This window comes from Leptodactylus fuscus, chromosome 4, assembly GCF_031893055.1.
Source record: "Leptodactylus fuscus isolate aLepFus1 chromosome 4, aLepFus1.hap2, whole genome shotgun sequence".
Lineage (NCBI taxonomy): Eukaryota > Metazoa > Chordata > Amphibia > Anura > Leptodactylidae > Leptodactylus > Leptodactylus fuscus.
In genome coordinates, this window is record NC_134268.1 from 9,599,971 (window position 1) to 9,615,204 (window position 15,234).

General features: G+C 48.4%; 1 protein-coding gene, 1 long non-coding RNA gene and 1 pseudogene across 3 annotated transcripts in view; all 3 read left to right on the forward strand.

Annotated features, from left to right (window-relative positions):
• TSNARE1 (t-SNARE domain containing 1) overlaps positions 1 to 15,234 on the forward strand; it is a 197,688-nt gene that overhangs the window by 89,496 nt on the left and 92,958 nt on the right. For both annotated transcript variants that reach the window (XM_075270039.1, XM_075270038.1), the window contains exons 9-11: positions 3,569 to 3,730; positions 10,262 to 10,334; positions 13,195 to 13,277. In XM_075270039.1, coding sequence (XP_075126140.1) covers positions 3,569 to 3,730; positions 10,262 to 10,334; positions 13,195 to 13,277 — 318 coding nt within the window. The remainder of the gene's footprint in view (positions 1 to 3,568; positions 3,731 to 10,261; positions 10,335 to 13,194; positions 13,278 to 15,234) is intronic.
• On the forward strand, positions 769 to 3,194 carry LOC142201073 (uncharacterized; annotated as a pseudogene).
• LOC142201235 (uncharacterized) lies at positions 12,037 to 12,574 on the forward strand. Its single transcript, XR_012715487.1, has 3 exons — positions 12,037 to 12,071; positions 12,187 to 12,295; positions 12,487 to 12,574. It is a non-coding gene; the product is annotated as an uncharacterized LOC142201235 (long non-coding RNA).

Genomic DNA, 15,234 nt, shown 5'->3' on the forward strand with positions numbered 1-15,234 from the left:
CACATAACCAAACCCCTGTAATCACAGTTACCCGATGTAGCAGAGTTTAGGCGGCACTATAGCACACCTCTATAGACTCTCCATATGCAAACATGTACATACAGCTGGGTATCCTATGTACATACAGCTGGGTATCCTATACATATGCATCGATGTAGCAGAGCTGAGACGCGGGAGCAGGCTGATCGAACTGTGGCAAATTTCTACAACATCCGTTCAACCGTTTCCCACACAAAAGCTGCTCAGACACTGACATAAGAACACCCCTCTAATCCAAATGGCCAGATGTAGCAGAGCTAATGCAGCGTTGTAGCACATCTGAGTGTACTCTCCATATGCAGAGATGTACATACAACTGAGTAGGCTGCACATATACAGCGATATAGCAGAGCCGAGACGCGGGAGCAGGCGGATCATCCACAACAGCAATTGGCTAAATATAAGCGGCTCAGCGCCAACACCAACCTGCAGACGAAGTCGCGGGCAGATGCTAGTAGGTCATAAGTATCATATGGGTGGGGGTCTGATGCCTTGTCCTCTCATCGATTATTTTGTTGTCGTAGCTGACATACAGAGAATGGAGCAGGAAGCAGATGGCGCTGTTCTCTGTGTAGTGGCCAGACCCGGTATTGCAGATCCGATACCATGGGTGCTAGTGGGTAGGGACGAGTATGCTAGTTCTGGTAACACTCCCTTTAAGATGAGAACAGGCATGTGAATTTACAATCTACCCCAGACTAACACACTATTAACCAAAATGTGGACGCCATGTTCCAAGTTGTCACTCAGGTTCGTTCATTGTGAAACACTTGTACCCACTGCTTGACATGAAAATTAAATGTGTGCAGTCCCCTTTAAGAGATATGTCAGGGGCCGCCGGGGTGCAGTGACTTTGTTTTGGTGCGGTGGTGGGACACTGCACCCCCCATGTATTGGAGACTGCAGGCTTTGCTCGCCCCCCCTTGTTTGTGTTTTTGGTCGAGGTTCATCCAATTTTCCGCGCTCCTCTCCGGCAGCTTAAACAGAGCACAAAGCCGCCATTAATTAAAGCAGAATTTGGACGGGGGGATCGCGGCTTTGTGTGGATTAACAGCTAAAAGGTCCCTGCTGACTTAATTGTTTAATTAGCCTAAATGTTCTCTATTGTACAATGGATTGTGCGTCGCTGCGCCTGTGTCATTACTGGAGTTCGAGCGCAGAAATGTGGCGGGCCGGGGGAGGACACATCCTGAATCGGCCTCATTACCTGGGGTTGTGGCTGCTGCTATTTAACCAGAGGCCAATAGGGGGCAGCGTTACAGAAAGTGGGCGTCAGTCACTGGCCCGCTTTAGGGACCCGTCCAGTCTTGGGTAAATAATGGAAAGTTCTAGAACCCCATATTGACCCTCGTGTTTCATTTCTTCTCCCTTGTTACAGTCTCTGCTCGCTGTCCGTTATATCCGCGTGTATACTCAGAGCTGAGGGTTTGTTACAATTTAGACAATCTTCTGTGAGTTAGAGTATTCCTGAGCTGAGGGTTTGTTACAGTTGTATCCAATCTATGAGCTAAAAAGGCAAATGTAACAAATCCATCTTCAGTCCTGTAGTGTTGTTAAAATGTATCTGTGTATCTGGCTGATATGATTGTATAGATTGGATACAGTTGTAGCAAAACCTCAGCTGTGAGAGTTATTTTATTTGTCAGGAGATCAGGGCTATATCGCTGACAACGAACACCAGGCCCAGGTCCTATTGTTACTAGGCTCGGGGGCCCTATGACAGCTGACAGACTACCTTACAGCACCAGGTTTAGAACTAGATCACCAGGGGCTGTATCTCTAGCTGCCGGCACCAGGCTTAGTGCTGTATCTCTAGCTGCCGGCACCAGGCTTAGTGCTGTATCTCTAGCTGCCGGCACCAGGCTTAGTGCTGTATCTCTAGCTGCCGGCACCAGGCTTAGTGCTGTATCTCTAGCTGCCGGCACCAGGCTTAGTGCTGTATCTCTAGCTGCCGGCACCAGGCTTAGTGCTGTATCTCTAGCTGCCGGCACCAGGCTTAGTGCTGTATCTCTAGCTGCCGGCACCAGGCTTAGTGCTGTATCTCTAGCTGCCGGCACCAGGCTTAGTGCTGTATCTCTAGCTGTCGGCACCAGGCTTAGTGCTGTATCTCTAGCTGCCGGCACCAGGCTTAGTGCTGTATCTCTAGCTGCCGGCACCAGGCTTAGTGCTGTATCTCTAGCTGTCGGCACCAGGCTTGGTGCTGTATCTCTAGCTGCTGGCACCAGGCTTAATGCTGTATCTCTAGCTGCCGGCACCAGGCTTAGTACTGTATCTTTAGCTGCCAGCACCAGACTTAGTACTGTATCTCTAGCTGCCAGCACCAGACTTAGTACTGTATCTCTAGCTGCCGGCACCAGGCTTAGTACTGTATCTCTAGCTGCCGGCACCAGGCTTAGTACTGTATCTCTAGCTGCCGGCACCAGGCTTAGTCCTGTATCTCTAGCTGCCGGCACCAGGCTTAGTACTGTATCTCCAGCTGCCGGCACCAGGCTTAGTGCTGTATCTCTAGCTGCCGGCACCAGGCTTAGTACTGTATCTCTAGCTGCCGGCACCAGGCTTAGTACTGTATCTCTAGCTGCCGGCACCAAGCTTAGTACTGTATCTCTAGCTGCCGGCACCAGGCTTAGTACTGTATCTCTAGCTGCCGGCACCAGGCTTAGTGCTGTATCTCTAGCTGCCGGCACCAGGCTTATTGCTGTATCTCTAGCTGCCGGCACCAGGCTTAGTGCTGTATCTCTAGCTGCCGGCACCAGGCTTAGTGCTGTATCTCTAGCTGCCGGCACCAGACTTAGTGCTGTATCTCTAGCTGCCGGCACCAGGCTTAGTACTGTATCTCTAGCTGCCGGCACCAGGCTTAGTCCTGTATCTCTAGCTGCCGGCACTAGGCTTAGTACTGTATCTCTAGCTGCCGGCACCAGGCTTAGTCCTGTATCTCTAGCTGCCGGCACCAGGCTTAGTACTGTATCTCCAGCTGCCGGCACCAGGCTTAGTGCTGTATCTCTAGCTGCCGGCACCAGGCTTATTGCTGTATCTCTAGCTGCCGGCACCAGGCTTATTGCTGTATCTCTAGCTGCCGGCACCAGGCTTAGTGCTGTATCTCTAGCTGCCGGCACCAGACTTAGTGCTGTATCTCTAGCTGCCGGCACCAGGCTTAGTGCTGTATCTCTAGCTGCCGGCACCAGGCTTAGTGCTGTATCTCTAGCTGCCGGCACCAGGCTTAGTGCTGTATCTCTAGCTGCCGGCACCAGGCTTAGTGCTGTATCTCTAGCTGCCGGCACCAGACTTAGTACTGTATCTCTAGCTGCCGGCACCAGACTTAGTGCTGTATCTCTAGCTGCCGGCACCAGGCTTAAGGTTGGAAGGTAAGGACTCCATGATGTGATCTACTTGTCCATGTGATATCTTGCCCCTAGGATTATGCTGTACTTCGTCTTTACAGACTTGGGAGCTGTTTTTGTGTCAGGTGGGGGATGTATTCTGCGGTTATCTGGGACATTGTCTAACCCTCTTCTCTCCTCTTCTCCCGCAGAGTCCTCGAACTCCCTTCTCTGATATTGCGGACGATGAAAAGATCTTTAATGGTGGTGATGACCAGTGGCAGAACCAGAGTCAAAGCCAGGACCTGTCTGAGATCACAGATGAAGATCTTGAGCAGATCCGTCAGAAGGAAGAGGCTATAAAGCAGATTGAGGTAGGAGCCCCCGCCTACAGTGATGCACCCCATATCTAGACTAGTGCCTGATCATGGGGTACACAATCGGCTCTGCTACATCTATACCTGTACAGGCTCCTAGGCCTCATGTGGGCAGCGGTCTTGTAATACAGCTCTCAGCACTGGAGATCTATGATGTGTTATTGTGTGTACACATAGATATACAGGTACCTGTGCGGCCATAGGCACATCATCTGGTGCACAAGGGGCAATGAATGGCATCAGGTGTAGGTCTAAGGCACTAGCACTTATTGGCACCTAGCACCAGCCTCTGCACCATATCAGTAGCCGCCGACATCAGGGTCTGGGCCGTCTCTCTAGCAGCTGGCACCAGTCTCTGCATTATATCACTAGCCCAGGGGTAGGGAACGTACGGCTCTCCAGCTGTTGCAAAACTACAACTCCCAGCATGCATACTGGCTCTGCTGTTCTGGGAACTCCCGTGGAAGTGAATGGAGCATGCTGGGAGTTGTAGTTTCACAGCAGCTGGAGAGCCAAAGGTTCCCTACCCCTGCACTAGCCACTCACTAATGCTCCTCACACACAGTGTAATGTCCCTTAAAGGGATCCTATCATTGGATTCCCTTTTTTTCTCCGTAACATGTAGGCTGTTCTTCTCCTACCTTTAGATGTCTTCTCCGCGCCGCCGTTCGGTAGAAATCTCGGTATGCCAATGAGTTCTCTGGCAGCACTGGGGGCGTCCCCAGTGCTGCGAGAGAACTCTCCAGCGCTGCCTCCATCTTCACTTGGAATGGCCTCTCCCTGCGTCTTCTTCCGGCGCTGGCTTCAAACTTCTAGGCATGCGCAGCCGGCTCTGTCGTCGGGCCTGGGTAGACTGCGCATGCCCGCGGCCATTTTTTTGTGGCCACTTATCCCAGCTTACTGTTCCACTGACAGCAGTTGAGGATCGACTGGGGGTCAATGTCATTCTGCAGCGGCGGGGCCTGGACGGCAGCGGTCTGTGCGCCGCCAGGTGAATCCCCTCGGTCTGCAGCCTGTGGGGTCTTCTCGTGTTTCGGACATCACAGCATTGCAGATCTTGGATGATAATATATATAGGACTCTGGATTTAACCTCGGCACAGATTGATTTGCTGCCGGTGCCCCCCCTACTGCGGGGTGGCTGCACCGCATCCCCCTCCACCTGTACAAACCTCTAACGAAGTTCAACCTCATTTTTCTTCTCTCTGTCTTCATTGACAAAAAGGCCATCCTGTGACACGGAGACATTTTTTCGACGGCCGCAATATCAGGAGATTTACAGCCTCAGAGAATCCGGAATTCAATCTAGGGACGAAATTGAATCTATCCACACGGCGGTTCAGATATCAGCGCCCCCTCCTAGAAGGTGGAGGAATTGAGGGCGGGAAGTTGAGACAAGTGGGGGAAAAAAAAAATTAAGTTGCAGATCGTAGGAATGAAAATAAGAGAGTTACGGGAATCCGTCAGGGCTCCATAGAGGTAGCGTGTTCAACCCGAGCCTCCTGGTTCATGAATAGAATTCCAGATCTGCAATAAAGACTGACACAGACATAGGTTTGGGGGGAGGTCTAAAATCAGCCCTCCTATCTCATCATAGTTTTAGGTTACTGCTTTACACTGCAGCTCTGCTCTGATTAGACACAGAAGTGCAGTTTGACAGTAATATGTTGGAATCTAAGGTCTCATACAAGGGCTATGGTTTCTTCTTTCCCCATGTTTTACACTGCAGCACTGCTCTGTGCAGACAGATGTGATCAGTTGGAATCTAAGTTAGTCCGAACCCTTCTCCTGTCTCCTCCGAGGGCTAAGGTTTCTTCTCTGTCCTGTCCCATACTTTACCCTGCAGCACTGCTCTATGAGGACACCTATATGTAATTGTCTGGGCCTATAAGCTACAAGCAATGAGGAGAGCAGACCGTCCGCTGACTGCGCACTGCGAGGACCCCGGCTCTCATAAATTCTACCGACACCCTTGTTCTAATAAATGAAGCTAATGAAACACACCGACCTATAAAATGGCGCAGGATCCTGCGCTCTGTGACCCCCGGGGCCCCCTCTTTTATTACTCGACATCTCCGAGCTGAAGAATTTCATTGTGGAGTCCCTGCGGGATTAATTGTTCCTGGAGAGGCTCAGTCTGTACAGTGCCCTTTGGCCTGGCAGTACTATGAGCGATTGTTATTGTTATGTTGCTTGAGCTGGGATTGGAGCGTTGACCCCTGGACCAAGCCGTGTCCCCCTGGAGGACTCTACATGTTGACTAGTTCTGCTGGGTAGAGGAGGAGGAGGAGAGCCCGCCAATATAAGATGCTGCATCTGCAGATCTCCGAGCTTCACATGTCTTCACTTGTATCATGTCTTATACTCCAGTCACATCCACAGCTGTATGCAGAGCTCTGATATCACATACTGTCTTATACTCCAGTCACATCCACAGCTGTATGCAGAGTACTGGTATCACATACTGTCTTATACTCCAGTCACATCCACAGCTGTATGCAGAGTACTGATATCACATACTGTCTTATACTCCAGTCACATCCACAGCTGTATGCAGAGTACTGGTATCACATACTGTCTTATACTCCAGTCACATCCACAGCTGTATGCAGAGCTCTGATATCACATACTGTCTTATACTCCAGTCACATCCACAGCTGTATGCAGAGTACTGATATCACATACTGTCTTATACTCCAGTCACATCCACAGCTGTATGCAGAGCTCTGATATCACATACTGTCTTATACTCCAGTCACATCCACAGCTGTATGCAGAGTACTGATATCACATACTGTCTTATACTCCAGTCACATCCACAGCTGTATGCAGAGTACTGGTATCACATACTGTCTTATACTCCAGTCACATCCACAGCTGTATGCAGAGTACTGGTATCACATACTGTCTTATACTCCAGTCACATCCACAGCTGTATGCAGAGTACTGGAATCACATACTGTCTTATACTCCAGTCACATCCACAGCTGTATGCAGAGTACTGGTATCACATACTGTCTTATACTCCAGTCACATCCACAGCTGTATGCAGAGTACTGGTATCACATACTGTCTTATACTCCAGTCACATCCACAGCTGTATGCAGAGCTCTGATATCACATACTGTCTTATACTCCAGTCACATCCACAGCTGTATGCAGAGCTCTGATATCACATACTGTCTTATACTCCAGTCACATCCACAGCTGTATGCAGAGTACTGGTATCACATACTGTCTTATACTCCAGTCACATCCACAGCTGTATGCAGAGTACTGATATCACATACTGTCTTATACTCCAGTCACATCCACAGCTGTATGCAGAGTACTGATATCACATACTGTCTTATACTCCAGTCACATCCACAGCTGTATGCAGAGTACTGATATCACATACTGTCTTATACTCCAGTCACATCCACAGCTGTATGCAGAGTACTGGTATCACATACTGTCTTATACTCCAGTCACATCCACAGCTGTATGCAGAGCTCTGATATCACATACTGTCTTATACTCCAGTCACATCCACAGCTGTATGCAGAGCTCTGATATCACATACTGTCTTATACTCCAGTCACATCCACAGCTGTATGCAGAGTACTGGTATCACATACTGTCTTATACTCCAGTCACATCCACAGCTCTGATATCACATACTGTCTTATACTCCAGTCACATCCACAGCTGTATGCAGAGCTCTGATATCACATACTGTCTTATACTCCAGTCACATCCACAGCTGTATGCAGAGTACTGGTATCACATACTGTCTTATACTCCAGTCACATCCACAGCTGTATGCAGAGTACTGGTATCACATACTGTCTTATACTCCAGTCACATCCACAGCTGTATGCAGAGTACTGGTATCACATACTGTCTTATACTCCAGTCACATCCACAGCTGTATGCAGAGCTCTGATATCACATACTGTCTTATACTCCAGTCACATCCACAGCTGTATGCAGAGCTCTGATATCACATACTGTCTTATACTCCAGTCACATCCACAGCTGTATGCAGAGTACTGATATCACATACTGTCTTATACTCCAGTCACATCCACAGCTGTATGCAGAGCTCTGATATCACATACTGTCTTATACTCCAGTCACATCCACAGCTGTATGCAGAGTACTGGTATCACATACTGTCTTATACTCCAGTCACATCCACAGCTGTATGCAGAGCTCTGATATCACATACTGTCTTATACTCCAGTCACATCCACAGCTGTATGCAGAGTACTGGTATCACATACTGTCTTATACTCCAGTCACATCCACAGCTGTATGCAGAGCTCTGATATCACATACTGTCTTATACTCCAGTCACATCCACAGCTGTATGCAGAGTACTGATATCACATACTGTCTTATACTCCAGTCACATCCACAGCTGTATGCAGAGTACTGATATCACATACTGTCTTATACTCCAGTCACATCCACAGCTGTATGCAGAGCTCTGATATCACATACTGTCTTATACTCCAGTCACATCCACAGCTGTATGCAGAGCTCTGATATCACATACTGTCTTATACTCCAGTCACATCCACAGCTGTATGCAGAGTACTGGTATCACATACTGTCTTATACTCCAGTCACATCCACAGCTGTATGCAGAGCTCTGATATCACATACTGTCTTATACTCCAGTCACATCCACAGCTGTATGCAGAGCTCTGATATCACATACTGTCTTATACTCCAGTCACATCCACAGCTGTATGCAGAGCTCTGATATCACATACTGTCTTATACTCCAGTCACATCCACAGCTGTATGCAGAGCTCTGATATCACATACTGTCTTATACTCCAGTCACATCCACAGCTGTATGCAGAGTACTGATATCACATACTGTCTTATACTCCAGTCACATCCACAGCTGTATGCAGAGCTCTGATATCACATACTGTCTTATACTCCAGTCACATCCACAGCTGTATGCAGAGTACTGATATCACATACTGTCTTATACTCCAGTCACATCCACAGCTGTATGCAGAGTACTGATATCACATACTGTCTTATACTCCAGTCACATCCACAGCTGTATGCAGAGCTCTGATATCACATACTGTCTTATACTCCAGTCACATCCACAGCTGTATGCAGAGCTCTGATATCACATACTGTCTTATACTCCAGTCACATCCACAGCTGTATGCAGAGTACTGGTATCACATACTGTCTTATACTCCAGTCACATCCACAGCTGTATGCAGAGTACTGATATCACATACTGTCTTATACTCCAGTCACATCCACAGCTGTATGCAGAGCTCTGATATCACATACTGTCTTATACTCCAGTCACATCCACAGCTGTATGCAGAGTACTGATATCACATACTGTCTTATACTCCAGTCACATCCACAGCTGTATGCAGAGCTCTGATATCACATACTGTCTCATACTCCAGTCACATCCACAGCTGCATGTGCAGTTCTGGTGAGGACCTGGTATCTTAAACTCTAGTTACATCCAGAGCAGCCCGCACAGTTCTGATTTCACACTGTTTCTAATACTTCAGCAGTACTATAGAGCTGTCATTTATCTGACAGTGGTCCGACCTGGTGATCGGATGACTCTGCTGCCTCTGCCCTCTATGAAAGATGAGATGACTCTGCCCTTAGATATTGAGATGACTCTGCTGACTCTTGCCTTCCACTTCTTCTTCTTTTCACAGGCGGGTTGAGTTTAAATGCCGCACGTGCGCAGTATCGCTCCCTCCGGAGCGCCACTGCACACGCTCCGGTGCCATTTTTGTCAATAGAAGTTTGCGACCGCACTACGCTCACGCAGTTCTAAGAGGAACTGAGCATACTGAGGGGACACTGGGGAGAGCATTATACTATGGGGGCACACTGAGGAGAGCATTATATTGTGTGTGGGTCCACTGGAGTAGAGCATTATACTGTGTGGGGCACACTGAGGAGAGCATTATACTATGGGGGCACACTGAGGAGAGCATTATTCTGTGTGGGGCGCACTGAGGAGAGCATTATACTGTGTGGATACCCGGGGGGAGAGCATTATACTGTGTGAGGGGGCTCTGGGGAGAGCATTATACTGTGTGGATCCCCGGGGGGAGAGCATTATACTGTGTGAGGGGGCTCTGGGGGGAGCATTATACTATGGGGGCACACTGAGGAGAGCATTATACTGTGTGGGGCGCACTGAGGAGAGCATTATACTGTGTGGATACCCGGGGGGAGAGCATTATACTGTGTGAGGGGGCTCTGGGGAGAGCATTATACTGTGTGGATCCCCAGGGGGAGAGCATTATACTGTGTGAGGGGGCTCTGGGGGGAGCATTATACTGTGTGAGGGGGCTCTGGGGGGAGCATTATACTGTGTGAGGGGGCTCTGGGGGGAGCATTATACTGTGGGGCGCACTGAGGAGAGCATTACACTGTGTAGGTCCACTGGGGGAGAGCATTATACTGTGGAGGATCTGTGCACTGATATAATTACTTATTGGCTGATTGTATCTGTCTCCTCTCCTTACAGAGTGATATGCTCGATGTCAATCAGATAATGAAAGATTTGGCATCCATTGTGTATGAGCAAGGTCACGATATAGGTATGTATTCACACAGCGCCATCGCTAAGGTTTATTCTGTATTAGATTGTTTCACTTTGTCTCCATGTAATGTTGAATAACTCTGCACATGTTTTGCTTTACTTGTCTTGTACTAATTGTAAATGACAATCAATCTTCTACTCCAATCACATCCAGAGCTACACTGAAAGGACCGGGATCTGCTGTACTAAGTCAGTATATATACCAGGGCACATTTCTTCTTTACATGATTGAGGAGCCTCCATATTGTCTGAGCTGCTGCTCTTAGTTATAAACAGAATCTCCATGTGGGCCCAGTTACATTGTTGTGGGAGTGTTGTGGGCATGCTCTGTTACTGAATGGGAGAGTGTTGTGGGCGTGATGTGTAAGAGAATGTTGGGCATACTCTATGAAGGAAAGGGAGAGTGTTATCATTCTCTGACTGTATGGAAGAGTTGTGGGCGTTTTCTGACTGTATGGAAGAGTTGTGGGCATGCTCTGTGACTGTGGGAAGATGGTGTTGTGGGCATGCTCTGTGACTATCCGGGAGGATAGTGTTATGGGCATACTCTGTGACTATGCGGGAGGATAGTGTTGTGGGCATGCTCTGTGACTGAATGGAATAGTGTTGTGGACATTCTCTGACTGTATGTGAGAGTTGTGGGCATGCTTGTCAGGGGGATAGTGTTGTGGGCATGCTTGTCAGGGGGATAGTGTTGTGGGCGTGCTTGGGGGGAATAGTGTTGTGGGCGTGCTTGGGGGGAATAGTGTTGTGGGCGTGCTTGGGGGGAATAGTGTTGTGGGCGTGCTTGGGGGGAATAGTGTTGTGGGCGTGCTTAGGGGGAATAGTGTTGTGGGCGTGCTTGGGGGGATAGTGTTGTGGGCATGCTTGTCAGGGGGATAGGGTTGTGGGCATGCTTGTCAGGGGGATAGTGTAGTGGGCATGCTTGTCAGGGGGATAGTGTTGTGGGCATGCTTGTCAGGGGGATAGTGTTGTGGGCATGCTTGTCAGGGGGATAGTGTTGTGGGCATGCTTGTCAGGGGGATAGTGTAGTGGGCATGCTTGTCAGGGGGATAGTGTAGTGGGCATGCTTGTCAGGGGGATAGTGTTGTGGGCATGCTTGTCAGGGGGATAGTGTTGTGGGCATGCTTGTCAGGGGGATAGTGTAGTGGGCATGCTTGTCAGGGGGATAGTGTTGTGGGCATGCTTGTCAGGGGGATAGTGTTGTGGGCATGCTTGTCAGGGGGATAGTGTTGTGGGCATGCTCTGTGACTGGGGTAAGGGATAATGTTTTGGGCATGCTCTGTGACTATGCGGGAGGATAGTGTTGTGGGCATGCTCTGTGACTGAATGGAATAGTGTTGTGGACATTCTCTGACTGTATGTGAGAGTTGTGGGCATGCTTGTCAGGGGGATAGTGTTGTGGGCATGCTTGTCAGGGGGATAGTGTTGTGGGCGTGCTTGGGGGGAATAGTGTTGTGGGCGTGCTTGGGGGGAATAGTGTTGTGGGCGTGCTTGGGGGGATAGTGTTGTGGGCATGCTTGTCAGGGGGATAGTGTTGTGGGCATGCTTGTCAGGGGGATAGTGTAGTGGGCATGCTTGTCAGGGGGATAGTGTAGTGGGCATGCTTGTCAGGGGGATAGTGTAGTGGGCATGCTTGTCAGGGGGATAGTGTTGTGGGCGTGCTCGTCAGGGGGATAGTGTTGTGGGCGTGCTCGTCAGGGGGATAGTGTTGTGGGCATGCTCTGTGACTGGGGTAAGGGATAATGTTTTGGGCATGCTCTGTGACTATGCGGGAGGATAGTGTTGTGGATATGCTCTGTGACTGTGGGGTAAGGGATAATGTTCTGGGCATTCTCGGTGACTGTGAGAGGATAGTGTTGTGGGCATGCTCTGTGACTATGCAGGAGGATAGTGTTTTGGGAATGCTCTGTGACTATGTGGGAGGATAGTGTTGTGGGCATGCTCTGTGACTGTGGGGTAAGGGATAGTTTTGTGGGCATGCTCTGTGACTGGGTTAAGGGATAGTGTTGTGGGCATGCTCTCTGACTGGGTTAAGGGATAGTGTTGTGGACATGCTCTGTGACTTTGGGGTAAGGGATAGTGTTTTGGGCATGCTCTGTGACTATGTGGGAGGATAGTGTGGTGGGCATGCTCTGTGACTATGGGAGGATAGTGTTGTGGGTATGCTCTGTGACTGTGGGGTAAGGGATAATGTTCTGGGCATGCTCGGTGACTGTGGGAGGATAGTGTTGTGGGCATGCTCTGTGACTATGCGGCAGGATAGTGTTGTGGGCATGCTCTGTGTATGCAAGTTTTGGGCATGCTCGGTGACTATATTGGACTGAAGAATTCTGCTGTATTATTAGGTTGCGTTCACACGCTGCAGTGCGTTATAACATAACCCCGGAACGGTTCGGCTTCTTTTGCAGGTCCTTGGATTTCTGCACGGCCCCGATGCATTGCTGGTGATCGCTCAGGATCTGCGGTCATTTGTCTTGGTGCAGCTTTGGATGTGACTAGAGTATAAGATTCACTAATACTGAGGCTCAATATAAAGAAAGCCAAATCTTGTTCAGGGTGACCTGAGATTTTGTGTAGGTTTAACCTGTAAAATGCCAATGAGAAGTGGAGCTGAGAGCGTGCCCAGTGTAGGTCGGATCCCTGTAGATCACTAGCCGGCGGGATGTCACTGGATATCCTTCACGCCCATTAGCACAGCTTTGGAGGAGGATGTTATAATGCTAGATTTAGGGGCTGAGAATCCGAGGCCCTGCCGATAATCCCATTAGGGCCGGGGAGAAGCGGCCACTGTCTCTGTTCTTGTCCTATAATGGAGCAGATAAGCAAACATCTAACGCTCTGTCCTGAATTTACAGATAGCATTGAAGCCAATATTGAGACTGCTTCATCTCATGTAGAATCTGCCAATCGCCAGTTGGCCAAAGCAAGTCAGCACCAAGTAAGTAAGATTAGAGCGGAGGCGCGCTGCGCTATCAGCGGCGAGCAGGCACACACGTATAATACATGAATAGACGCTGCTTATTCCTGCTGCCCAGAGAGCCAAAGAAAAGAACGTTTCCTTGTAACATGAAATATGTGAAATTCTCCGTCCCTGCCCCAGAGCGGCGCCGCAGCAGCTGTAATGTAAATCTATAGGAAGAAACAATGGGGAACTACAACTCCCAGCATGCCCTGATAGCCTTCCTGCTGGGAGTGTTAGGAGGATGGGGAGCATTCAGTTCAGTGATTGTAGGGCCGTATTCTGCCGTATACGGGTAAGGGGTCCTGTGCTTCTAGATTTCACACACAGACCGGTTGCCGTTCACCACTAAGACAATTTTTCCCTGTTTTTGTGAAAATCCTTGAATTTTACATCCAGAAATCTGATAATCCGGCGTTATATCGCACACCAGAGCAGGCGAAGAGAAGCAGAAACTGAGGAACCCATGTGTGTAACGCTCCACCCTGCCGTCCGGATTATTGTTTTATGGCTGTCCAATCATTCAGAATAAAGGAGACCACATAGGGCGCCCATGAGATTGCGGTGATGGCGGAGAAAAGGAATGTTCTTGTAGTAACAAAGATCCATAGCAGGGGGTGGTATATAGAGTATTATGGCAGGGGGTGATATATAGAGTATAGGAGGCGGAGTATTATGGCAGGGGGTGGTATATATAGTATAGTAGGTAGAGTATTATGGCAGGTGTGGTATATAGAGTATAGTAGGTGAAGTATTATGGTAGGGGGTGGTAAATAGAGTATAGAGGTGGAGTATTGTGGCAGGGGGTGGTATATAGAGTATAGTAGATAGAGTATTATGGTAGGGGGTGGTATATAGAGTATAGTAGGTAGATTATTATGGTAGGGGGTGGTATATAGAGTATAGTAGGCAGAGTATTATGGCAGGGGGTGGTATATAGAGTATAGTAGGCAGAGTATTATGGCAGGGGGTGGTATATAGAGTATAGGAGGTAGAGTATTATGGCAGGGGGTGGTATATAGAGTATAGGAGGCGGAGTATTATGGCAGGGGGTGGTATATAGAGTATAGTAGGTAGAGTATTATGGCAGGGGGTGGTATATAGAGTATAGGAGGTAGAGTATTATGGCAGGGGGTGGTATATAGAGTATAGTAGATAGAGTATTATGGTAGGGGGTGGTATATAGAGTATAGTAGGTAGATTATTATGGTAGGGGGTGGTATATAGAGTATAGGAGGTAGAGTATTATGGCAGGGGGTGGTATATAGAGTATAGGAGGTAGAGTATTATGGCAGGGGATAGTATATAGAGTATAGGAGGTAGAGTATTATGGCAGGGGGTGGTATATAGAGTATAGTAGGTAGAGTATTATGGCAGGGGATAGTATATAGAGTATAGTAGGTAGAGTATTATGGTAGGGGGTGGTATATAGAGTATAGGAGGTAGAGTATTATGGTAGGGGTGGTATATAGAGTATAGTAGGTAGAGTATTATTGCAGGGGGTGGTATATAGAGTATAGGAGGTAGAGTATTATGGCAGGGGGTGGTATATAGAGTATAGGAGGTAGAGTATTATGGCAGGGGGTGGTATATAGAGTATAGTAGGCAGAGTATTATGGCAGGGAGTGGTATATAGAGTATAGTAGGTAGAGTATTATGGCAGGGGGTGGTATATAGAGTATAGTAGGTAGAGTATTATGGCAGGGGGTGGTATATAGAGTATAGTAGGTAGAGTATTATGGCAGGGGGTGGTATATAGAGTATAGTAGGTATAGTATTATGGCAGGGGGTGGTATATAGAATATAGTAGGCAGAGTATTATGGCAGGGGGTGGTATATAGAGTATAGTAGGTAGAGTATTATGGCAGGGGGTGGTATATAGAGTATAGTAGGTATAGTATTATGGCAGGGGGTGGTATATAGAATATAGTAGGCA